Genomic DNA, 27609 nt, shown 5'->3' on the forward strand with positions numbered 1-27609 from the left:
ATGTCACTTGCATCTGTTTATTCTGGCAGCTCAAAATGCTTATCTAACATTGTAGTGTAGAATCTGACTGATCACCAATATGCAAAATTTATTTTGCAAAGTATTTCTTTTGATTATAGCGACAGCTGGTAGTAAGTGCTATACCTACTTGGAAATCAGTTAGTATATTTAACTTTTGTTAATGCTTAGCAATACTTACCTTATCTAGAAAGCCTTTTCCATCCCAGGGCAAGCCCAGGACACACTGGAAGCTTTTTTGGAAAAGACGATGTCAAAATTAGATGCCATCATGTCCTTGAGCACTTTAAGCCACAGGCTCATTCCACCACAGTGTACGAAAAAGAGCCTCTTGGGAGTCTTTTCTGCCCACTGGTATCCGGCAGTTCAGTGCTTTCTTATGATGTACTTGTTAAGTTTATTTATTTATTCATTATATATATATTTAATCAGTTGATTGCATGTGTTTGTTGTTTTTTATGTTTCTGCTGCTGTATGTATTTGAATTTCCCCATGGGATTAATAAACTTTATCTAATCTAATCTAGTTTGTTTTCCACCCTTTAATGTCAACAGCTGCCTTGAAATTGTTCAGTTTGACCTGAGTTAGTAACAAGACATGTTGCTATTCACTTTTTTTGGCAAATGTAATTTTAGAGCAGACATGTACTGTCATTATGAAGGAAAGCATTATGGATAGAATAAAACAATTTTTTTATAAAATGATTACACTTTTTCACAAACTTTGGATTAGTTAAAACACACTTTTAATTGAGAAAAGGCTGTTAGGAGCAGCCTGTGTGTGTGTGTGTGTGTGTGTGTGTGTGTGCAACATGTGATACCTTACAAACTCCATTTTAAACCAGAGATACAGGCACTATACTTGTCTATGCTCGTAGTAGTCTAACTAAAAAAGATCTTCAGGCAAGATATAATCAAGGCCTGAGTTGCCTCGAAAGCTTGCATATTGTAATCTTTTTTTTAATTTTTTTTATTTTATTATAAGTTAGCCAATAAAAGGTGTCATTTAACTTGACTTGTCACTACATTCATAGTGACTAACACGGTACAACACCCTAGTACTCTAAATTTGAAGATGTTTTAGAACATCAGTTTACAGTTTGATTGAGGAAGTCAGAAAATGATTGGGTTAGCTGAAGTTTGGGTGAGCAGACTTTGAAAAGAGACCTTGCTCTAATAAGGTATTTATGGTTCATGTTGAAAGGACTACCCTCTTACCTATGCTTATGTAAGAATAGGTTTTGGATTTATATAAAAGCAGACATAGGAAGAGAGAGCACTGCCAGAAAATAAGTGAGAGTGTGAATTCCTTCTTTGCAGTACAAATTCTTAAGAGTTATCTTCAATATTACTTTAATCTCATTCTGAAAATGCCAATCTGTGCAATAAGTCTTTCATTTGTTTGACTATAGTAGATGTTTACCTTGTATTCTTTGTTTGGATTGTTTAGCAACTGCTAGAAATGCTTGATAGCCAATATTTAATATAGGAAGCTTAAATTCTTCAGCAGCATTCAATAGTGTGTTTCTCTATTCTTGCAACTGACCTAAATAAAGCAGCACATAAATAAATTATATCTCTTCATTCATTTGCATCTGTATTTACTGCTTTGGGGGAAGAGCTCTAGTGTTTAACTCGTGAGTTACCGTTGTAATTCTTGTATTAATGTCTATATGTTTTTTTATTGTTAACCCAGTTGAACAAAATGCTACAGACATTTTTATCTCTTAATTCACTTTGTAGCACAGTTCCCACCCAATCCATAAGCAAATCCATGGCCCTCTGTAGTGCTGAAAGCATCATTTGGCTTTTTGGAACTCCTGTATATCATTTTAAAAAAGCATTGTATATTACATCGTATATCAGTATCATAATTTATATAATGATTGTGGGGATATAAAAATGTAAGGATTTTTTCGGAACGATTTATTTTTGTTAAACAAAATATTTTTTATATATTTGCTTTTAAGACATTAAAGCTGTTTGACAAGCAATTGCTATAACCTGAAATAAGCAGGAGACTTCACAACTAAGTTAGCTAAAACTTTGAGCATGTTAAGGATTTAATTTTTTACCCTTCTAAAATGCTTATTGAAACCATATGACAATACTTCTAAAGAAACAAGGAAAAGTATTCTTTAATTTCTAAATTTTGTAAAATATTTAATATTGCTGTCGGTTTGTTGTTATAACTGCACCAAATAGTGTTTTTTTTTTCTTCTTCAAAACAGGAATTTGATTATAAAGTTTAGACATGTATCCATTTGACTCTTTAAACTGTGCTATCATCACCTCTTTTTGCTTTGTGTAAAGTATATTGTTATTAACTTATTTTAGTTGCTTAATGCCCTGTATCTGGATGATTTCCTTCTGTTTTTGACAAATTATCTTCCATTAACCAACTTTTCTTTAAGAGCATTACACTAATCATGCTTTGCTTTGATCTGTACCTTTCTGTATGCATGTTAGTGACTGCCTTTAATGGTTTTAAATTGTTGATATTGCTTCTTTGCTAATTACATTGGACAGCTTTCAATTTTTTTAATATAAATTGTTATGCTATTTTAGGTTTTGTAGCATGTGACTATTTGGTAGTGGTTTTTTTTTGGGGGGGGGTCAATTTAGTTCTGTTTTCAAAGAAAATAATAGTAAACCACAAGAAATCTCCAAGAATAAGCTGGAAGATGGCATTTTATCAGAATTCATTAATATATTTCCACTGTATACACACCAGAATACTGACATTTCAAAAGGGTAGAAGATACAACTGTGCTATGTATTCAGGATACTTCTGTTGTGTAGCCACATCAGAGGTTTTCTTTCGTTTTAGTGAACCAGGTGTATATTTGGGAGATTCTGTTGGTGTTTGTTAAAATTTTTATTTGTTAAGCTTATATAAAAAGCTTTTTTCCACCCTTGGGACAAATATTTATCAATAGCACACTCATCTAAAGATATATGAATAAAAATAATAATGAAACATCCTGACTTGCACCTCCATATGTGAAAACAGTATTGAGGCAAATCCATTTGTTGAGCTTGCAAGTTTAAATCATGGCCTGTGCGCAAGAGAAAGTTTTAATTCTATGTTATATGGAAAATTAAAGACTTCCTGTTTTCTGTTGGATTAACTGAACGTTTTAATTGTCATTCGATAACAAATAGGACAAATACCCTCTCACAAGTTTGACTTTTTTAGTGTACTCTTTGCTCAAGGCTGCCTTAAATCACACTGCATTAACCTGAATCGCACAATAAATTTGTCGAAGACTTAGAGTAAAAAACCTCTAGGTAAAAGAGATAATGTTTGGAAACAATACAACTCTGGACAAATGAATTCACAAACAGGAATCCTTTTTTTTTTTTTTCTTTTTTTTTTGTGCAAGAAATTTTCTGTAGCTAAGGAATCATGAAAACAAAAAAGTATTTTAGTTGCTAGCAAAATAAAGTGGCATGAAGAACAAGAAGATGATTAACTGTTTATTGCTGCTTAATGCCTCTTCATATAGAGAATTTTCTGTTGATCCTGGACCATGAAAAAAATATATGAATTGTGCAAAATATTAAAATGTTGTGAGGTTTATTTTCCTTGACCTTACTGTATTTTACATACTGCAGTTGTAATGGTAAACACTGCAATTGCTGCTCTGTGTGTGTGTGCGTGTATAATGGGTAAGGATTTAACAATGCACAAATCTCACAATACAATAAATAATTTTTGGATTAGTGGTATGTTTTTGTGAGAGCACTATATGATTTGGGATGTTCTAGCATTGATTTAATTCACTGTCCACTGGCTGCCTACTTATCTACTAGTTGTATCCACTTACCTTCTCAGCACTGGAAGTTAGCTTTAATTAACAAATAAATAAATAAAATAAAAATGGAAACAGCAAAACATTTTAAAGGTGAAACTTGAAAGATGTGAGTTATGGCAGCAAATCTGTCTGAGTGGAAGCGATAGTTAAGAGTGCAGATTGGCAGATAAAATTCCCTTGAGTGGAAGTTTGTTAATTAGTGGCTCTTAGAGATTAATTTTGTGCAATTTTAAATTGATTGAATTTTCAGAATATGGTAGCATTTACAAAGCTACTATTGAATACATATACAAACACAAAGATTTCAGACATTTTAATCATTACATTTTTAAATCATGGTATTCCATTAACAGAGAAGAGAAGAGCATCACTTTAGATTTATTTAGTTTCTGCCTCAGGATTGTTTCCATATTAATAACAAAAGAGAATCATATTTCCTTAAACATCACATATGCATCAGGAAAAGCTCTAGCTCCTTGTGATTTTCTGTACATTAAAGCTAAATTAAGCTAAACTGAGAAGGACACAAGTTTGTATCCATTTTTGTATTTTCTAAGGATGTAGACGAACCAGAGAGGGAGAAATAATATATAAATACAATGCTTTCATGCACACACTGAACTATGGTCCAAAGCAAGCTAATTCAAATATAGGTGTCGCATGCAACCATCACATACAGGGACATCAAGCTGATAATGAGCACATTTGCACATTGGGACTGTCTTACAGGGACAACACCCTAGCTATGTGTTATTCTCAGTCTAGGGTAGATGTGCTGATTAGTCATGTTCACCCCAAGAAAGGCAAATAACCAACACATAAACTGTCCTCTTTAATGAAAGTCCTTTCTCTCAGTTAATTGGTTTGGTTTTTGCCTGCATATTCACATCTTACAATAGGGTCTCTTCACTTGAGCACTGTTGTATTTGTAATGCAGCTGCAGCTTAAGGTACAGTTTTGTGTTTTTTCCTTTCTTATGTGCTCCAGGTGCTAATGTTGCCAAGTCATGTGATTGTTTCACTCATTTATTTCATGAAGTAATGAAGGTCACCCCTGTCTTATCGCCTAGCCAAAGAATGGCATTTTGTACATGGCAAATCATTGACTGTGTGAGTACTGGTGAAAACTAGCTCATAGGTACCATTAATGCAAAGGACTCTATACTGTAGATGCACTCAGTTCAAAGGTTGTACGGTATAGTCGCAAGGACCCTATATTGAGCAATATGAATATTTACAATATACCTCTGTACCATTGAACCACTAAATAGAACTTCTTTACATAAAAGGAACAGAACAGGGTTGCAGATAATATGTACTTGACACCTTATGACATGCTTAAATGGTTTGTAATTCAAAGAGTAGAATCACAGGAACAAATTTATTAATAAATCTTACAAAGTGTTAATCAGGGAAAGAACATACATATTAAAGATTACTGCTAATACAAAATTGTCTGTGTTTCCTGTTTAATTTATTTAAATTTTCTTTTCTTACAGTGAACAGAGTATCTGTCAGGCTCGAGCTGCTGTTATGATATATGATGATGCTAATAAGAAATGGGTGCCTGCTGGTGGTTCAACAGGTTTCAGCAGAGTTCATATTTACCATCATACTGGGAACAATGCATTCAGAGTAGTTGGAAGGAAAATCCAGGACCATCAGGTGAGTCAGAATTCCATTGTCACACATGTGAAATGTACTACTATTGGCTACATTATCACTTTATTCTGTAATCATATTTTATTCAAAAAAATTTTAGCAGGTTAAAATGGAAAGTGATGTTACATTTATGCATCTGCTAATTAATGGTGCTACTTTGTCACTATTTCATTCTATTGCTCAAGGGTGTGAGTTAGTTATGATTGGCAATGCGTCTTATCCTAAAATTAGATTAATTAAATGCATTAATTTTTATTTTCCACAATAACTGATTGCAACAAATTTGAAGTGGTAAAGAAATGTATACATTATAAATGATGTTAGAAAAGGTAATTTAGATAAACATTTTCTTTTTTTGGTGTGTATATTTGGGTTTCTTTTACCTTTTAGTCAACAGAGTAGTGTGGTTTAGGAAGGCTTAATATAATGAAGGTATATATGAACAGTATAGTTTCCTTTGTATATTCATTGCGAAGGTAATCCACTCCTGAAAACTCCTTAGGAAATGTGAATTTTTGTAACATGGTATATGACTACCATTAAGGATGCCACAATACCAGAATTTGTGTATTTGATATTAATATAGATTAAAATTTACGATGCTCAGTATCTTTCAGTACCACAGCAAAAACAGAAATTCAATTCAATATTGTGAACTGTACCTCCTTTATTTAAGTGAACAGTATTGTGCATCTTTATGTAATAGTATGCATTTTTTTATATTCTACACAACTAGTATTTAAGTAAAATAGTACAGACATTCAAGCCTGAAATTGTATTTTGATAATTATGAATTTTAATGTGTGAGGAGTACAGGGATTCCTCCAGTTTTAGCAACAAGTATGATGGGAATGTTATCCAGCTTTACAGAGAATGATATCATCACAGATTATCTGATTTATTTTACCATGTGCACATTCTAAATTTATTCTGTGACATTTTCGTTTCCACAACAGAAAAATACTGCCTAAAATCAATACTAAAACTAAAAATCCAAATATTATTTCTCTACTTAATTCCAGTGTAATTCAGAATACTGTTTAATGCTGTTTTCTAACAACTTTTTTTAATCTGGTTTGTCAGAAATTCACTCTGTCTGGTGTGTAACTTTTACTATTGTAACATATGTATTTACATTATTAGCTGATCAAAAAACAACTTACTAAAGAGTAATATTTAATAGAAGTGATTGATTCAAATGTTACATACTTCTTGCGCTTTAATTGCCCTAATTTGTCCCTTTTTTTTTTTTTATTTGTCTAAACTTTGTTTCTTCTGTGAAATCAGTCTTATTAGTTTTATGCTACTCATTTTTTTTAGAGCTCTTGCAAAACAGCTTTTGTTGTGCTGTTTTCAAAGATTCTTGTGTGAGTGATCAGACTATTCTTGCTTAGCATCTGTACAAACTCAGAATTAGAAAATGAACGAGACTGGCATTACCTGTATTTGGTAAAGTTTACTCATTCAAATATATTATATAACTGCTTTTACTACATTTTAGGGGTTATGCTAATCAAATTTAGTTTGCCTTCAGAAATAAAATTACAAATTTAACTTTTGCAAATTTTTGTATTCTGCAAAGAAGTATGTATGTATGCATTTTTGCCTATTCTGCTAACTGCATGTCTCCGCAAAAATGCGTTCCTGTTAAGAGTACATGGTGTTTTAACAGGGAGATACTTTGTGCTTCAAATTATTAAAACACTAATATATACTTTATTTTGGTATTATAAATGGAACAGCTTATTTAATTGCCAGGTAGACCAGCCAAACAACCATTTTGTTTAAAATTTGCCTTGTAAATGTTGCAAACTGCAACTGTTGGTGCTGCCATTGTGCAGTCTCTCACAGTCCTGTCTGCATAATTGTGGACATGTGTGAGGTTTCCCCCACAACCCAGAATTGTATACCCCAGTTAGAAAATGAATGGATACTTGGATGGCCATCTGTAGATGTTATCATTAAAATTAGAGAGTAAATGCAATGCCTCCTTTCCTTTTCTTGTGACTGTTTAGGACACTGTATTACAAAGAAACTGATCTCGCCATCATTTCATTTCCTTTTACAAATTTGTGACACTGCAAGTTAAACAATTACAACCCCCATCTGATCAGTCACATCATTCTTTTAAAGCAAATCAGTTTCAGAAATAACCTCATAATGAGATAAAAGTGGAAATAACACAAGCCTAAGTGTGTTTGTCTGTGTGTGAATTGTCTTTATTGTTATATTTATTAATAACAAGCGTGATTCCCACAATCTCACAGTGAAGTTTTCCTGCCTTGAATACTAGACATTTCCAGGCGAGACTTGAGACTGCTGTTTTTCTTTTCAACGTGTGTTGCTGCAGCGCTGTATCATCACTACTTTGAGTCATTTTTATATGTAGTTTTTCCTTATCCCTGATCACCTCCTTCTTCTTTTGGCTTCTCTCATTAGGGGTTGCCACAGCGGATCATCTTCTTCCATATCTTTCTGTCCTCTGCATCTTGTTCTGTTACACCCATCACCTGCATGTCCTCTCTCACCACATCCATAAACCTTCTCTTAGGCCTTCCTCTTTTCCTCTTCCCTGGCCGCTCTGTCCTTACCATCCTTCTCCCAATATACCCAGCATCTCTCCTCTGCACATGTCCAAACCAACACAATCTTGCCTCTCTGACTTTGTCTCCTAACTGTCCAACTTGAGCTGACCCTCTAATGTACCAATTTCTAATCCTATCCATCCTCGTCACACCCAGTGCAAATCTTAGCATCTTTCCTCATCCCTGATCACCATTAATTAAAAAAAAAATTTTTTTTTGCATTACCTAGCTGCAAAATAGAATCCTGTTCTTGCTCAAGTAAAATCAAAATACATGAACATAGCCACAATTAGTACAACAATATTTTTTTTTCCCAATATGTAGTGTGTCTGTTGTAGTGTTTGTGGATGAGATACTTCCATGTATTTTTGGTATAACAAGCTAAAAAAAACGCTGATGTGGCCCTTTATCCTCAAGACTCTTCATTCTGTTGAATTCATATACTGTACTTTTTTGCTATAAAGGTTAAGGTAACACCTGTAAAAATTCATATAACATTTCTGATAATTTATCCAGTATATTTAGAATGTTCAGGTTTTTAAAAGTCATTTAAATGGTATAACTCTATTATAGGAGCAGTGGGCTCCGATCAGGAAGCTTTCCTGTAAGATAGTGTTTCTCAAACGTTTTGATTTTGCAACCCACTTTTTTTCCATGTAAGTGTTTTGGCAACTCTGCCCACAGGGTGGTGATTGAATTGAATATGATTGGCAGATTGGTGAATCGAGTACCATCGCCAGTGCAGGGTGGGGGGCAATGTCAAGCGTGATTGTCTGGGTCATGACCCACTACCAATACAAACAGTAACACCTGCAACCCACATGTTGAGAAACACTACTGTAAGAAATGCACATATACGCACAAACACACTTTATTCACGGATGGCCTCTGTAGCATTGTAGCATGTAGTCTCTCTAATAACATTGAGAGTAAGTTAATAATATTAATAATCATTTTTCTTAATGTATATTACTATATAGTAAAGACTGAGCAATTATTTTAATATATATATATATACACTCACCTAAAGGATTATTAGGAACACCATACTAATACGGTGTTTGACCCCCTTTTGCCTTCAGAACTGCCTTAATTCTACGTGGCATTGATTCAACAAGGTGCTGAAAGCATTCTTTAGAAATGTTGGCCCATATTGATAGGATAGCATCTTGCAGTTGATGGAGATTTGTGGGATGCACATCCAGGGCACAAAGCTCCCATTCCACCACATCCCAAAGATGCTCTATTGGGTTGAGATCTGGTGACTGTGGGGGCCATTTTAGTACAGTGAACTCGTTGTCATGTTCAAGAAACCAGTTTGAAATGATTCGAGCTTTGTGACATTGTGCATTATCCTGCTGGAAGTAGCCATCAGAGGAGGGGTACATGGTGGCCATGAAGGGATGGACATGGTCAGAAACAATGCTCAGGTAGCCCGTGGCATTTAAACGATGCCCAATTGGCACTAAGGGGCCTAAAGTGTGCCAAGAAAACATCCCCCACACCATTACACCACCACCACCAGCCTGCACAGTGGTAACAAGGCATGATGGAACCATGTTCTCATTCTGTTTACGCCAAATTCTGACTCTACCATTTGAATGTCTCAACAGAAATTGAGACTCATCAGACCAGGCAACATTTTTCCAGTCTTCAGCTGTCCAATTTTGGTGAGCTTGTGCAAATTGTAGCCTCTTTTTCCTATTTGTAGTGGAGATGAGTGGTACCCGGTGGGGTCTTCTGCTGTTGTAGCCCATCCGCCTCAAGGTTGTGCGTGTTGTGGCTTCACAAATGCTTTGCTGCATACCTCGGTTGTATCGAGTGGTTATTTCAGTCAAAGTTGCTCTTCTATCAGCTTGAATCAGTTGGCCCATTCTCCTCTGACCTCTAGCATCAACAAGGCATTTTCACCCACAGGACTGCCGCATACTGGATGTTTTTCCCTTTTCACACCATTCTTTGTAAACCCTAGAAATGGTTGTGCGTGAAAATCCCAGTAACTGAGCAGATTGTGAAATACTCAGACCGGCCTGTCTGGCACCAACAACCATGCCACGCTCAAAATTGCTTAAATCACCTTTCCATCCCATTCTGACATTCAGTTTGGAGTTCAGGAGATTGTCTTGACCAGGACCACACCCCTAAATGCATTGAAGCAATAATTGCATTAATGAGAAATTGAACAGGTGTTCCTAATAATCCTTTATGTATGTATGTATGTATGTATGTATATATACAGTCATGTGAAAACATTAGGACACCCTTTGAAAGCATGTGGTTTTTTGTAACATTTTTAATAAATGGTTATTTCATCTCCGTTTCAACAATACAGAGATTAAAGTAATCCAACTAAACAAAGAAAACTGAAGAAAAGTCTTTTCAAGATCTTCTGTAAATGTCATTCTACAAAAATGCCTATTCTAACTGAGGAAAAGATAGGACACCCTTGCCCCTAATAGCGAGTGTTACCTCCTTTGGCTGAAATAACTGCAGTGAGACGGTTCTTGTAGCCATCTACCAGTCTTCGACATCGGTCTGAGGAAATTTTACCCCACTCCTCAATGCAGAACTTTTTCAGCTGTGAGATGTTTGAGGGTTTCTTGCACGTACAGCCCTTTTCAAGTCACCCCACAGCATCTCAATGGGATTCAAATCTGGACTTTGACTTGGCCATTCCAGGACTCTCCATTTCTTCTTTTCAGCCAATCTTTGGTTGATTTACTAGTATGTTTTGGGTCATTGTCATGTTGCATGGTCCAGTTCCGCTTCAGCTTTAATTTTCTAACTGATGGTCTCACATGTTCTTCAAGCACCTTCTGATACACAGTAGAATTCATCGTGGATTCTATGATGGTGAGCTGACCAGGTCCTGCTGCAGCAAAGCAGCCCCAAACCATGACACTTCCACCTCCATGCTTCACAGTTGGTATGAGGTTCTTTTCTTGGAATGCTGTGTTTGGTTTACGCCAAACATGTCCTCTGCTGTTGTGTCCAAATAATTCAATTTTGGACTCATCTGTCCAAAGAACATTATTCCAGAAGTCCTGGTCTTTGTCAACTTTATCTCTGGCAAATGTCAGTCTGGCCTCGATGTTTCTCTTGGAAAGCAAAGGTTTCCTCCTTGCACACCTCCCATGCAAGTTAAACTTGTACAGTCTCTTTCTGATTGTAGAGGCATGTACTTCTACATCAACAGTAGCCAGAGCCTGCTGTAGTTCTCGAGATGACACTTTAGGGTTTTTGGAGACCTCTTTTAGCATCTTGCGGTCTGCTCTTGGGGTGAACTTGCTGGGGCGACCAGTCCTGGGCATGTTGGCAGTTGTTTTGAAAGCCCTCCACTTGTAGACTATCTTCCGGACAGTGGAATGGCTGATTTCAAAATCTTTTGAGATCTTTTAAATCCCTTCCCAGACTCATAAGCTGCTACAATCTTTTTCTGAAGTCCTCTGACAGCTCTTTTGTTCTCACCATGGTGCTCACTCTCACTTCAACAGTCAGGAGCACACCAAACTAAATGTCTGAGGTTTAAATAGGGCAAGCCTCATTCAACATGCAGAGTAACGATCTACTAATTATGTGCACCTGGTGTGATATACCTGTGTGAGATCTGAGCCAATTTAAGAGGGAATACATGTGAGGGTGTCCTATCTTTTTCCTCAGTTAGAATAGGCATTTTTGTAGAATGACATTTACAGAAGATCTTGAAAAGACTTTTCTTCAGTTTTCTTTGTTTAGTTGGATTACTTTAATCTCTCTGTATTGTTGAAACGGAGATGAAATAACCATTTATTAAAAATGTTACAAAAAACCACATGCTTTCAAAGGGTGTCCTAATGTTTTCACATGACTGTAAAAGTGCAACAATTTTATGTGACTTTTATGTCCCGGTTTGTGTCACATAAGGAGCAACTGCATCTCCTTGCGGGTGCGTTCAGCCCCCTCTTTACAACACAAGTGGCTGGTGCGTAGTGCTGGCAAGGGGGATTGGCAAGCGAAGCGAGCAGGGGGTAAGCCCCCTTGTATGTATGTATATATATGTGTGTGTGTATGTATTTGTATGTTACGGCCAAAGCGGAAAATGGCCAGTGTCGCTGTAAATTGACCTGCCAACATCTGGTCTTTTCCTCGATTTCGGGATTTGGCCAGCCAGTTTGCGAAAATGGCACGGGTCGATTGGCCAAAGTCAGAAGAAAAAAGGCATGAGCAGCGATTTGTTGCGCACTTACAGTAGTAGTGCAGTTGCATTGAGTGTCGCCTTGGCGACTCTTGTTCAGAAAGCGGATGCCACTTGGTTGTTTCACAATAATAAATATTAGGTATAGAAGTAGGTTTCACATTTCTGTTATCATTTTAGCCCTAAAATAGTGACTTCAGAGATCTATTTTATTGACTTTAAGGTTAGTGTTTGGGTAAGGGAAAGGCCATCTAAAGTGGTGTCTTCTTTCTGAACAAGACCCGCCTTGAGCAGTTTCTCGGGCAGAATGGTAAACTCACTTCTGAATCTGCATCTGAAAGTTTTTAAGCATCTTCGCACTTTGAGTGGGACAGTCTTACATCAGAGCATCAGATTTTGGCCAGGGGGTTCTCGCCACTTTGCGAAATGGCCGGCCAAAGTAGCATATACGCTGGCCATTTCTAGTAATTCGGACTTTGGCCATACCTCTCAGCCAAAATGCGAAATGGCCAGCCAATTTGGGAACTGGCTGAACTTCAGGTTTATATATTAGAGTACAGCATCAAGTCAGTGAAACTTCTGGGCTATTGATCTGGTCAGTTAAGTTTCAGAGGGGGTTGTTAATCAGTTTCAGCTGCTTTGGTGTTAATGAAATTAACAACAGATGCGCTAGATGGGCACCAATGAGACAATCCCCAAAACAGGAGTGGTTTAACAGGTGAAGGCCACTGACATTTTTCCCTCCTCATCTTTTCTGACTGTTGTTTCACTAGTTTTGCATATGGCTACAGTCAGTGTCACTACTGGTAGCATGTGGCTATACCTGGACACTACAGATGTTGCACAGGTAGTCCAGCTTCTCCAAAATGGCACATCAATACCTGCCCTTGCCAGAAGGTTTGCTGTGTCTCCCAGCACAGTCCCAAGGGCATAGAGGAGATTCTGGGAGACAGGCAATTACTCTAGGAGAGCTAGACAGGGCATTAGAAGGTCCTTAGCCCATCAGCAGGACCGGTATCTGCTCCTTTGGTGAAGGAGGAACAGGATGAGCACTGTCCGAGCCCTACAAAATCACCTTCAGCATGCCACTGGCGTGATTGTCTCTGACCAAACAATCCGAAACAGTCTCGATGAGGGTGACCTGACGTCCTCTAGTGGGCCCTGTGCTCACTGCCCGGCACCGTTGAGCTCGATTGACATTTTCATACAAATAATGTAGCTCAAAGTGCTTTACATGATGAAGAAAGAGAAAAAAAGAAAAAGTAAGAATTAATAGAATAGAATAAAAGTAAGGTCCTATGACCAGAGATGACAGACACCTTGACTGCAATTAGGTATCGGGATGAAATCCTTGGACCCATTGTCAGACTCTGTGCTGGTGCAGTGGGTCCTGGGTTCCTCCTGGTGCACAACAATGCCTGGCCTCATGTGGTGAGAGTATGCAGGCAGTTCCTGGAGAATGAAGGAATTGATACCATTGACTGGCCCCCATGCTCGCCTCACCTAAATCCAATAGAACACCTCTGGGACATTGTTTCTGTCCATACAACGCCGCCAGGTTGCACCTCAGGCTGGCCAGAAACTCAATGATGCCCTGGTCCAGATGTGGGAGGAGATCCAACAGGACACCATCCGCTGTCTCATTAGGAGTATGCCCTGACGTTGTCAGACATGCATACAAGCACATGGGAATCAAACAAACTACTGAGTACGATTTTGAGTTGCTGCAATGAAATTTTTGCAAAATGGACTAGCCTGCTGCATTATTTTTTCACTTTGATTTTCAGGGAGTCTTTGAATTCAGCCCTCTGTAGGTTGATAATTTTCATTTTCATCAAAAAAAAAAAACATATGTGTACATGTGTGTGTAGAGCTTTTTTATTGAAGCAAATTGCTCTTGCTGGTATAGAATGGCCATTTAGAATCCGCAAAAATGAGCCTTTGCTGGTGCAGTTCTGAATCAGCATTTCCTCTCCTGTAAAGTACTTCTCAAGGTCTTGATGCAGTGCTGTGGATGGCGTTCCACAACCTTTGATACCCTTCAGTGATCAGTTAGATCACAGAGCACAAAAACTCTTTGACTTCCCTTTATTAATAATATGCTTCATCTGACTGATGGATACTTAAGCAGTCTAGACAAATGCCTGCTTTATTAAAATACATTTCTTAATAAAAGGTTGTTGCATTTCAACTTTTTTTTATCTCTTCTATAATGTACTTTTAAAATAACTAAGCAATTTTCTTTCTATGCTTAGGGAGATCGGGGAATCTTCATCAAAGTGCTTCTTTTAGGCTTACTGAGTCCTAATTATGTTTGTGCCCTAGACAATGGTAGCAAGATTTGGATTCAGTAATACACTTTGAGTAGTATATTGATAGGAATTTTTAATTGTTATACTTAATTTTGAATTTTTAGTTCCTTTGTATTTGACATTGTTTTGCAGATAGATGTCTTTAAGTTCTTGCTTATTTTTTTCTTGAGGATTTCTTTGCATAACACATTGGTTTCTTTTTCAGGTGGTTATAAATTGTGCCATTCCTAAGGGACTTAAATACAATCAAGCAACCCAGACCTTTCATCAGTGGCGAGATGCCAGACAAGTTTATGGTCTAAACTTTGGAAGCAAAGAGGATGCCAATGTATTTGCTAGTGCCATGATGCATGCCTTGGAAGTGTTAAATTCACAAGATTCAGGTATGGGATGCTTTTTTTTTTTTTTTTGTTGTTTTTGTTTTAAATAATATATTGAATATTCGGGTAACTTTATCTGCACTTGCCCATGTAGAAAATAGCTGTGTGTGAATTCCAGACTAAATGCTTTGACAATGGTTTCCTTTTTCCTTGCTTCATGAAACATAACTTAAGTTTATTAAGATGATTTAGAAGATTATTTAAATGTTATGATAGAGACCTATTTAGACCCTTTAACTTTTCCACTTGGATAAACATCTAGTGCTGTGTGAAATCTCGAGAGATTAATAGTTCATTCAGCTCATTTATACATGATGTCTGAAGTTGTTGTGGAAATTAAATATTGGAACTTAGTTTTGTTGTTCTCAGAAAATGACATCTTACAGTGATCTTTGAATATGCTTATTTCTCACTCTTCCACAGTTTTTGATTTTGCAGGAGATGTTGTTTTTCAGTGATAATATTCCAGGCTTTCTTCGTGTGTGTTTGATGTGCTGGTGCAATAGTTACGATTTACATCACTTAACCCACCCAGTTTTTCTTGGACATAGGCGTTAACCAAATATATAAAATTACACTAATAATAACATAGTCACATATCAGTCTTTTGTTAACGTTTGTGAAATTGGCAATATGGCATCATTTTTAATTGCTGAACTTCTCTTGATTTTTGTAGAGAACTTCATTATGTGATCTGCTGTATTCTTTGGTGAAGATACACATGAAAAAATCTGTTTTTCTCATGTTTATTTTCTTATGTATATTGCATGATACCTTTTGATCCCACTATCAAGCTTAAGAGGATTGCTGCAGAAATCTCAGGTGTAACATTTGTTTCTTTACACATTTTTGAAGATTTAACAAATGTTTCTGAATAATAATAATAATAATAATCCTAACAATAATAGTAATGTTTGTGTAATAATATCACTCTGCCTGCATATTTACAGATACATAAATGATCTCTCTATGCCTGTTTCTTACAGCTAATAGCACTGTTATTCTAGTACATTTTCTGGTTACATCTCCTATTGATTATTGTAATTCTGTCCTTTCTTGTCTTCCTCACAAACTCCAAATGGTTCTAAATGCTTCTGCTCATATCATTACCAAAACCCTTTCCATGTAACACATTACTCCTGTCCTTCAGCAACTTCACTGGCTCCCTGTTAATTATCACACTGACTATGAGATTTTGTTTTTTACTGTCGAAACCCTTCACAATTTGGCACCTCCATATCTCTCTGATCTTCATATCTCTACTCCTTGCTGTAGTCTTACATCCTCCTTCTCTACTACTATGTTGTTTAGAGCTTTCGGCCATGTTGCCTCTCGTCTCTGGAACTCCCTCCCACAAGACATCCATAACATTGACTTTCTTCCAACTTTTAAATCCAGCCTTAAGAGAAACCTATTTAATCTTGCTTATTTTAGTCAATATATTTAATCTTAATTAACTGGTTTTATAGTAACTGTACTTTTATTTATTCTGTATTGTGACTATAGCTATTAAAGTGTTCTGTAAGGTGTCCTTTCATGCCTAAATTATTATATTTATAGGCTCCCTTCAAGGCATTCATTTGCTATTTTGAAGCTTGTCATTGCACTGTTGTAACTCACAAGCAAAATCAAATTCCTCTGTGCTTATCATGCTTTTTATTAAATGAGTCCTCACTACCTTAAAATAGTGAGCTTGCTTGTTAGCTACAACATATTATGAGTGCCTTGCGAATACTACATTCAGCTAAAATAAACATGAGCAAAATGAACTAAATGCTGTGACTCATCACCAGAGGTATCTAACAGATGCCAACTTTTCTTATTGTCATGTCCTTGCACAGTTATGATAAGGGTAAATTGTGCATCACTTTTTATTAACACAATATATTTTAGTTGTGTGTTACAAGTTTCAGGCTCAACAATCCCAATGAGACAACAGTTAGTGCTACTTTAGCCCAATTCTTAGAGACCGAGTTTGAATGCCAGCCTGCTATTTGTCTGTGTGAAATTTTTATCTCCTTCTTTGTGGCTTTACTCCAGATGCTTCAGTTTTTCTCATATATCCCAAATACATGGAGGTTACATAAAGTGGTTAATATTGTGGGGCATGTGGAACTGTTACTGGCCAGCAGTTTCATCTCTTGTTGCCTCCTGACTTGCACCAGATGCTGATGAGATAGATCTGGTCCCCAGTTCTGCAACCATGATTTAGAATGATCAGGTTCAGAAAACAGGCGGTGCATCTTGGAATGCCAGGAATTAATCAGTTTAATTTTCAGATATTTTCTGTTCACATCAATGTTGAATTGTAGGTGGTAGGATATATTACTGTTATGTGTCTAACATGTAAGAATACAGATATTATACAGCCTTTCCTACCCTCCCTCCAAGTCAAATCTTGGACATTATGATCTGCTGACACTTGCCAGCTGTTTGTGGCTTAAAACAAAAATCCTTGAGAAATGTTTTGAAGATTCTGTTATGCTTATGCTAAGGTGACCATCAAGGATGTCTTTGTTGATGTAGGTTACTGACTGTTGTGGCAATAATAGCTCCAGTTAATGTGTGCATGTGGTTTTGTGTGTGCACATAGTGACCAGAGACATTAAAAGAATTGGGACAAGTGAGGAATTATTGTCAGGATTTTATTTTAAGAATGTATGCAGTTGTGTATTTTTGTTTTTTTTTTTTTTTTTAATTTTTTGATAGATTGCACGCAAGGTTGACCTCTATGCTTGAACAGTGTACCCATTCATTTCATATAAATTGTGGAACTTGCTTCTGTGGTGACACGCCACTAGTGCTGGATGAAAAATGCATCAGAATTTATTTCAAATTAGGCGATCTACATTATCACACACATTGGGTTTTCACCCCCAAGTTTTGTGCTCTTGACAGAATCCCTGTTTCCTCTGTTCAAGATGATTTTTCTCATCTTCTCCCTTGTCTGCCGTTTTCCTCCTTGACTATGTGCAGTACACAGTAAGAGGCATGAACATGACCAGAATTGCTTTTATGCAAGCAAAAAGTTTCAGCTCATCATATGACATATCGACTTGAAAGGGGGACACAAATTCAAAGTGAAAGTTGTCTTACCTGTTAGAGTTTTTGGTGTTTGACACTGAGCCTAATCACGTGTGCACAACATGTCTGAATTGTCACTTAAAAGCATTTAGCTTCAGTGCTGGTTCCACACTTTCAATCTCTTTTGGCACTGTACTTGGGTGTTTTATAGCATGCAAGTATTTGAGCTGAGCAAAATTTTAAGAAATGGGTGTTTTACTTTACATGGCATGTTCCCTTTTAATCATTTACAAACAAGCTGGGCATTACTTGATTTTGTGATTATGGTGTTATAAACCATTGATAGATAAGTTCACTTTTGATTAAGAAATGCTCCACTTTTATTACACTCTTTCAGGAGTCTTGGTGTAGGTTAAGCTGCTTCTCTGTGTGAACCTGCATGCACACGTTTATATAAAAAGCTCAGCTTTCAAAGTTTTTGATGCTTTATCCGTGACCTTTGTTCCCTACATGACTCCTATCTGTTTAATCCTTCATATTAATATCATGTTTATGTAACTAGAATGCTTTGAAGATCAGATTTTTACGTTGTTCTGATGTATTTTTGTAATAGGTTGGCCCCTTAATATTTTTTTCAGGTCTCTAAAGGGCCCTAGGGAAGTATCACAGATACATTTCTGATTCTGTCTTTCAACTCACCTGAACAAATCAATAATCACCTCAGTCTTTTGTTGTTGTTTTAGTATAGCTGACTGTCTCTTGCCCTAAATGACAGTTCTTTTACTAGATACATTACTGGGAAAGTTCCTTCACATTTTCTTTCAAACCATCTTTGTCTTTGTGAAACTTTCTCTGCAGTGTACTGCTCCTTAAATAACATTTTGATCAGCCCTCTTGCTCCTTTGTCATCTTTACCACAATGTAAAGAAAGTCTGTGATTTACCTGGTTGATTTGCAGAAGCTTTCCTTTTTTTTTTTTTAATCAGTATGTCATTACCTTTTTGAAACAGAGTCATAAACTTGTAATGGTTATGACATTTATTCTCCTACTGATCTTACACATTGATTTCCCCATTTGCTTGATTTTGTTGGATGTAGTTGCAGCAAGGGTTCAACAAATTGTATGCATAATTTTGTAAGCTGTAAACCAAGAAAGCAGTATTTGTCAAGTCTGGTACAAAAAAAAATGTGAGCTACTTTTCCAGTGAATTACTTTTTTCAGAATAGTAGGTTGTGTAATTTGCATCTTTTTCATTAACCTGTTGCTTATTTTTATTTATACACATTTACTGGCTTGTGAGTGTTCATTGCTAGGTGTTTCTTCTTCTGCAATACAAACGTCAAAACTTGTTTTGATAGTCACTTATTTACAACTGACAAACCTGACAAAATCCAAGGCTGTGTATTTTCGCAGCTGGTATAATCAAACCATGGAGAAAATGAAATAAGTTCAAAAATGAAAGCTACAACTTTAAATTATTTTCTGCTAGTGCATTCTGACACACTATGTAGCCTAACATTAATACTGTACCTATTGTCAGAATTATGCAAAAGATATATAAACAGTACTAAAGTGCTCTACTATTTAATAAATGGAATAAGGAAACACTTTTACATGTGCTGATTCACATCTTTATTAATATGTATGACTTTAAACATTATACTTGCATTCTTGATTTGAACAAAGTGATGTTTCTATACATTGAGGAATCTTTTAACCCTAGGCAGTGTTACTTTTATAAAAAAAAAAAACAAAAAAAAACTACTGAATCATTCATGTCAAGGCTAATTAGTCCGGCATACATAAGCAGTGTGACTTTGAAAGCAGCAACACTTCATTTAGTTTCCTCCTCTGCCTCATTGTGTGCCCCTGAAGAAACCATTCTTCCCAGTTTCATATATATATATATATATATATATATATATATATATATATATATATATATATATATATATATATACACAAATAAATACAAAACACACACATCCTGTGTATCCTAATCATGTAGGTTGTTCTGGCCAGCCAATAATCATAATAATTAGAGATTGGTTATAGATTTTCATCATTTTGGCATGCAGTAAATTAATCAAAAAGAAATCTTATTTTAAATAGTCAAACTACTATGTTTGAACTGTGGTGATCAACATTAAAATATTGAGCCTCATCATTATACTATGTAGACACTTTGTGACCTCATGTGCTTTAGCACTATCTTACTGTCATCTGTTGTATTTAACGGTTAATCTACCAAGTTACACTCTGACTTCATCAGCATTATATTAGTGCTTCACAAAACTCTTCTCATTGGTGGAGAAGTGTCTAAGCCTGTTGCTTTATTTATGACAGGCACTTCACAGGCAGATAATCTTTTGGAAGTCCTCATCAGGAATGTGTCATAGCAAGGGGAGCTAAATGAACTATAATGCTTGATTGCTTGTTTACATTTTTTTGCCCTCTAATATTATAAACTGTTTAGAAAGAGTACCTATTTTTTCAAGTTGCAATTTTCAACTTGTGGAACTGATCACTTTATTTATTTTTTTTTATTTTTTTTTTATTTTATACTTTTAATGGTCTTTATAATTTTGGGATAAATTATGCCAGTTCGTCACGTGCCTCCTTTTGTTATTCAGAAGACCAGCAAGGCTACTTTTATTTTGAGGAGTAAGTAGCATAAAGTATGCTTGATACATTATTTAAATTAAATAAAATATATTAGTATAGCGTCTTGAAAGCAAACAGAGTATTTCATATTTGTGCATCTCTTGTAGTAGCAGTCATATTTTAGATGCTTTTCAGGTCTGACAATGAAAATTATTTAGTTTTAATATATTAATGTATTTCTCTACAAAGCAGCAATATTTTAAAAGTAGAAAGGTTTTTATATAGCTTTGCTTATTTCATGACACATTTGATTCTCATGCATACAGGGTAATACTTGCTGTGGTAGTGTGTATTGTAGATTAACTTAATGTTGTAGTGTATGTAGTATATATGGTGAACTTTTTTTTAGCACATTTTTCAAGTCCACAGTCAAAAATGACCACCTTCACAGCTTGTGGTGTGAAATTCTATCTGTTATAAATATATATTTCTTTTAAGCCAATTATAAGATATCAGTGAAGTTGTATCTATGCTGCTTTACTTTTATTAGCAATCTTGTGATGCAGTGCAGAGATTTCCGGTCTAAACAAACACAAGGTCTTGAAAGAGGTCAGCATATTTGAGGATTGAATGTTTCTGTGTACTCTGCTGACAGCATGTGATTTTGTTTTGTATACTAAAGCTTAATATAAGACTTGACAAGTCAAAGTAAACACCTCAGTATGATATACAGCTACAAAGCTCATATTCAGATTTACAATTTGAGATCTCCTTGATATTATTCAAATAATAAATTTAACATCAAGAATGTTTAATTCCTTTCAACATTCTACTATACTGTGGATTGTACTGAAAACGAGAGTCTAATACAAGCTCTTTTTATCTTTGCCATTTTAATTTATTTGTCATAAGGTTCTTTCATAAATTCTAAAACCTAACTAAAGGCTATACAATTGGTTTGATAATTTGTGATTTTATTAGAAAGCATCTATACTTAGATTGTAGTTGTCTGAAAGAAAAATCTGTCGGTGCTTACATTTTCCCTTTTTTGTAATTTCACAATGGAATATGTGGTAGGGATTTAAGTAATTAAGGACTCTATGAAAAGTGTCCTTCTAGCTCTGAGATTAAAGGGTCTGGACCTTCATTTTCATGAAATGATTATGAAGTTGCAAAATCTAAGTGCGAATTTTTCCATATAAGTGAACAGCTGACAGCTGTAACTATTCTGTTAATTTTTTTTTTCTTTTCTTTTATGGTACCACCTAGTTATTACTCATTATCAATTTTCACCTGATCGTGCTCAGCAAGTAACGAAACTTACTTTTACTTTTAAAATTTGCCTAGTTTGTTTTTTTGCCAATTTCAGTTTCTTTTCTTTTTATGTTCTTGAACATTATCGTTGATTAGATAGTTTACTACAATCACTTTTCTCTCCTACTCAACCTTCATTCTGTCCACCTACTTTTTCACTCACTTGTTTGCCTATGCTTGCTGAATCCACTTAAGAGAATACTCCATCCTTAATTTAAAATTTTGTAAATGTTACCCCATGTAGTTTGCTGTGATGTCTGAGAGAAATTTTAATCTCATTCTTTCATGTATAATGCAGATAAAGTTTGATATAATAGTTGTCTATGGTTACCAGTTCTGCACAACAGCAAACAATACCAAAAATGTCCATGAAAGATCTCCGGTTACTCATGTTGTATAATCCACATGTCAGATTTTTCAGACATATGTTCACAACATTCCAAACACATGTATTTGTACTAAAATATTGTTAAACAAACCATCTCTGAGGAAACAAAATGCTTTTGTAAATGAAAATGCAACGCTGTCAGAATCCAGAGAGCGTTTGAATTGTAGACCCTCCTCCAGTCATTAGATTTTTTTTCTTAATGGTGAGCATCACTTGGATTTTTACCAGCTATTTGTGAAACTGACTAGATGCAAGTTGTCCATCTGCTTGTTGGAGCAGTGCAGATATGCACAAGTATGTTGATATCACGTGAAGAGCAATGTTGGCAAATGAAAAAGCTGTTACTGAGCAGGATTCCTGACTAATGGATGAGGTTGGGAGGGGGAGTCTTCAGTTCAAATGCTTGGGTATGTCTGAGCACAAGTGGTGAGTGAGACCCATGGAAATGACTTCATTGTGTTTTCATGAACACACAGACAAAATATAACAACTAAATGAATAAAATGTAGATCACTGTGATGACAGAGTTCCAAGCAGCATAGGACTGGTTCATTCCAATCTTTGATATTGGGCTCCGGACACAGCTGTATCTTTGTATCTTTGTAGATTTTTTGCACTGTTTTCTTAAATGAAGAAGAAACAAACACCTTGTAAATAGTAATGCATATTTTGTTATTTTACAGGGCCTCCTGTGCTTTCTAAGAATGTGCCTGCTCCTTTAAGGCTTGTTTTGAGGGTATAATTGGGCTTATGGCTGATTATGCATACAAATTAGACATGTGGTGCTGCCCAGAGATCAGAGTTTTCTACATCCGGTGGCAGTACTGTTTATGGTTATCTGATGTTCCCCTCAAATGAAATTACTGCATTTTTTTTAAAATGCATGTGGGATCTGGTTAAAGTACTGATCAGGTCATGACATCACAAATATGTGAAGCAGATCAGCAACGATCTTACAATAGACATGTCTAAAAGTTTTACATGTGGCTGCTAAAAGCTCTGGTGCTGGTCTTGTACAGCATCATGGGATGCTGGGGAAGAACGTTTGCCTAAGCTGCTGCACAGCAATTTTCCAGGAAAAGTAAGGACTAAGTAAGTCATTGGTGAACACAACATATTACTGCGTTTGGTGAATTTCGACGATCAACACTACTGATCACATTCCATTTTTGTTCATGAAAGCACTTTTTGGAGGTGGTTTGTTTAAGAATATTTTAGTAAAAAAAATACATAGGTTTGAGAGGTTGTTAGCATGCAACTAGATTACATTACATGTGGATTACGTGACACAAGTAATGTGAGATTTTTTTTGATATGGTTCACTGTTGGTTACTATAGGCCACTGTTATATATGGGACTTTGTCTTCTGCAGTCTACATGAAAGCATGAGATTAAAGTAACAAAAAAAAAATTTTTTTTAGATCATCCTTTAAGACTTGCTTCATGCTAAATAACTGAAGCATATTCAAGTGATCACTTTTACCCTGCATAGTCCTGAATCTTTCATCAGATGCTTCATCATTCACTTACGTACTCATCTGACATCATCTGTATACATATGCTTTTTGCCACTATGAATCTGAGCCCTTTACTTCATTCAGCATGTCACCTATAGTATGTTTCAAAGGGTGGTTTGTGCACCAGCAATAATCTGCAAATGTCAAGCAGGTATCTGTGTGTGAGTAAAGTGAATAGTTACTTGGGTACATTAGTATTGTGTATTCATTACACACAGTTTTAACATGCCTGAAGGTTTCTTATATACAATGTTCAATTACCAATATACAGCATGTTATTGCCTGAGCATTATCTTACTTGTCTCTCATTCAAAGGCATTGAAGTTTCTTTTTTTGTTTCAATTTATGTTGTTCATGTTGCATTCTGCTTATGTCACAGCAAAATATTGTTGTAAGAACTAAGACTGAAAGTAATTCACTGCCTTAGCAGTTTAGCCCTTCCTTTATTCAGCCATGTTTACTGTTTTGTTAAAAATCGGGCCGCTCCCCAACCTCCAAAAAAATCCATTTGAACTTCCCTTCTCTTATGGCCACGGACATATAATAATAACTATAAGCACTGTGTTCAGATCTAATTGTCTTCAATGAATCCATTGGAGATCAGTCACTAAGTTTCTTTTGCTTCCAGTGCATTGTCAACACTTTGATCTTTGTGTCTCTTAAAAGATTCCTGGCCCACTTCTGCCCTCCCCTTTTAGATCTTTTGTGGTAACTCCATGGGCTGTCCAATTCCTGAAATAAAATATTTCATTACACTAGCCAGGTCTTTTTTGGGAAAATCATACTATGCTGTCCAGCCGCAGCAGAATTTTTAACTGGTGTGGCATGTCAGCTGTCAGTCAACTCATTGACTGTGGTTTGTATTTTGATTTATTACAGTTTACAAATTATACATTTCATCTTTGTTTAGTTTTTAATAAATGATATACTTAAGAAGCGTACGTAGCTTGAAAATATTGTAATGGGCACCATTCAAAAAGTTTAAGTTTAGACTGCTATAACTCACTGAGTTTGCGATTACCAACTAACCTAACATGCACATTTTCAGAATATGGGAGGAAAATCGATAAAGACATGTGGGGATTGTGCAGACTTTACAAAGAAAACAATTGGGAGCTGGAATCGAGCCAAACACATTTGATCCATAAGATAGCCTTTCTAACTGTCCACTTAAACACAGGGTAAAAAAAAATGTCATTTCAACACAGATTTTAAACAAACAAGTGATAATAGTCTGTATGTCATCTACTGTATCTTTTAATATTAGTAAACTTGATCCTATATATGAAGCACTTTGAGAAACAGTGGTCAATTAGATAACTTTCATACTTTCTTCAAAATGATTTAGTTGCTGACACCAAAGTTTACAAGTAATATATTACTCTATAAAGTATGGGACAAGCATACTAAACAACGAGCTAGATTTATACTCGGTACCCCTTCTAATGCTACATTTTTGTCAACCCACTTCCATCTGGAGACAGAGTTCTCCCCAGCATGCCACCTTTTTTTTCTTATTTCCCTTTGTAGACAGTCACCTTTTTCCTTTCAAGCTTTTCACTTCAGTTTGAGCAATTCATTTCAGTATCTTCTTTGTTTCCCCTTTGCTTTTTGCCATTTGTAGAAGAAAGCAATGATGGGATTGATTTGTAAGTTTTATGATTCTATATCTCAGAGGTAATATATTACTGTTCTTATACATGTTGTTAACTTGCAGTGACACAAAATCACCTATTTTTAAAAGTAGCACTGGTAAAGTTCCATCAACATGTACAAATAGCCATTAACTAAATGTTGTCACATTGCATTCTGATAGTAGCAGGAACAGTGATTTACTTTTTTATTAATATGATTTTAATTATATGTATATGAACCTGACTTGTTCTTGAGTATTGGGGTGTGCATAAGAGAACCATTGATGTACTGTCTGATGGGATATTGCTTCCCCATTCAAAGCGGTTTTATGTATTTTGTGCTCAGTGCTTCTGGCATAGATTCCTCCTTATGACCTTAAACTGAAATAAAAGTATGAATTAATGGATAGTTAAATAATGTCTTATTAATATAATAGATGCGTACAAGGTTAACAACTTTCTGGTTACTTTATTAGATAGTTTAGCTTCAGTAAGTTAAAGAAACTGGTAAGTGTTAATTGATGGAGATAAACAATCTTTTAGTTTGTTATTTTAGGAATATTCAGCTTAACAGATTAATCAAACCCATCTGTTTGAGTTGCATGCCTGTCTCAAAGCATGAAGGCAAACTGAAAAATGAAATTGATTTGGTGCATCTATAACATTGTTCAGCCACTCCAATACACGTTATATATATATGCATATGTTAATATTGTAAGGCTGTACTAACTACTGATTTGATTGTTTCAGAATATTGTACATAAGTCCTGTTTACAGGACACATGAAGAAAGGCCTAACACAGTAATTTCACCAATTAGAGAGCAACCTACCCCCACCAAAACTGTTTTTGGACAGACTGAGATAGGCTTTAATGGTTGTAATTCTGCTTGAGTGTCAGTTATCACTGTGCACTTTTATAATTGTTTCATAAGTTAAATTCCCTGTAAAACAGTATGATCTATGTTATGCTTCAGTAACTGAAACATTATTTTTAAACCACACATCTTCATGCAATTAAAAATGTGTTTATTTAAAAATTTAAAATATTTATAAATAATTTTTGTGTCAAGCTTTTTAGAGTTTCTCTATGTAATTAAAAAAACAAACAAAAAAAAATCCTTAAAATATTAAAAGGACACTATCCTCCAGAAATAACATGATAGAAAATCCTGTATCTGCATTGTGTGATCATTTTCACTTCTAACCAAAGCAGACTAATTGCTGTCTGTCAGCAAACTGCAGGTACTTCCAACACAATGTCACGTAAGATTCCAGAAATTTAATCCAAAGTAAGCATTTCTTAATTGTCCATTGTTGTTTTGTGCTGCAGTGCATTTTAGATTTATGATACTTCCATTCAGGAAGGATAGGGATTTTCTTCATAGAGTTACAAATTATAATTCTGTAATGGACTAGCTTGATTCCTACCTTATAGCTGATGTTGCTGAGAGAGTTTCTAACCCCATGACTCTGAGCTGGATTAGGCTGGTTGCATAATGGATGTGAAAATGTGTGTTATGGAATATTCAGCAGCCACACACATATAAGAAACTAGCTCATAGGAAACATTTGGCACATTTCCATGCGCCCCAATAACCCAATTATTCATAGAAACCTGAATTCTAAAATGCCTTGAAAACCTTTATTCCCATTAGAGAACACTGGTTGTCGGACTTTGAGAAACCTGATTAACAGGGGTATATTTCTCTGTGAAATATGGCAAGTGAAAATCTGAATGTTTACTAACTAGTGGTTAAAAACCCATTTTTTAAGTTGCCTGTCATGAAATTTTGTTGCATCTGCTAGTATTTTATTCACAATGTAGTGGGCTGGACTATGATTCCAATTATTCTTCATTTAAACAGAAAGTCATGTTGTTACGCCTAGTCTAGCAAACACTGCGTTCATATATCTGTGTCACATAATGGTGAAGTATCATTCAACTTACTGGGGTGATGGCGAGTACTGATTCTCCACAGAGCCTGTAACAGTATGTTTCCTATTGAAATGTTTGTGCATCTCTGTTGTGTTCTCGTGGCTTATAAGATCAGACCTACATATTTTGCAACTCTTTACCTTTTTTTTTCTGCATACAGAGTAAAGTGATCCCAAACTCTGGAAGTCTAAGATCTCATTGTCTTTTCTGTCTCTTGCTTACCATCTGGCTTTTTTCAAATGC

General features: G+C 35.6%; 1 protein-coding gene across 10 annotated transcripts in view; it reads left to right on the forward strand.

Annotated features, from left to right (window-relative positions):
* The window catches only part of enah (ENAH actin regulator), a 248100-nt gene that overhangs the window by 145869 nt on the left and 74622 nt on the right, over positions 1 to 27609 (forward strand). For 9 of the 10 annotated variants that reach the window (XM_039749057.1, XM_039749065.1, XM_039749066.1 and 6 more), the window contains exons 2-3: positions 5334 to 5499; positions 14773 to 14950. In XM_039749057.1, coding sequence (XP_039604991.1) covers positions 5334 to 5499; positions 14773 to 14950 — 344 coding nt within the window. Of the gene's footprint in view, positions 1 to 5333; positions 5500 to 14772; positions 14951 to 20535; positions 20637 to 27609 lie in introns of those variants that run through there. The other variant, XM_039749062.1, reaches the window with a different exon arrangement.

Source organism: Polypterus senegalus, chromosome 3 (genome assembly GCF_016835505.1).
Source record: "Polypterus senegalus isolate Bchr_013 chromosome 3, ASM1683550v1, whole genome shotgun sequence".
NCBI classification, from domain to species: Eukaryota; Metazoa; Chordata; class Cladistia; order Polypteriformes; family Polypteridae; genus Polypterus; species Polypterus senegalus.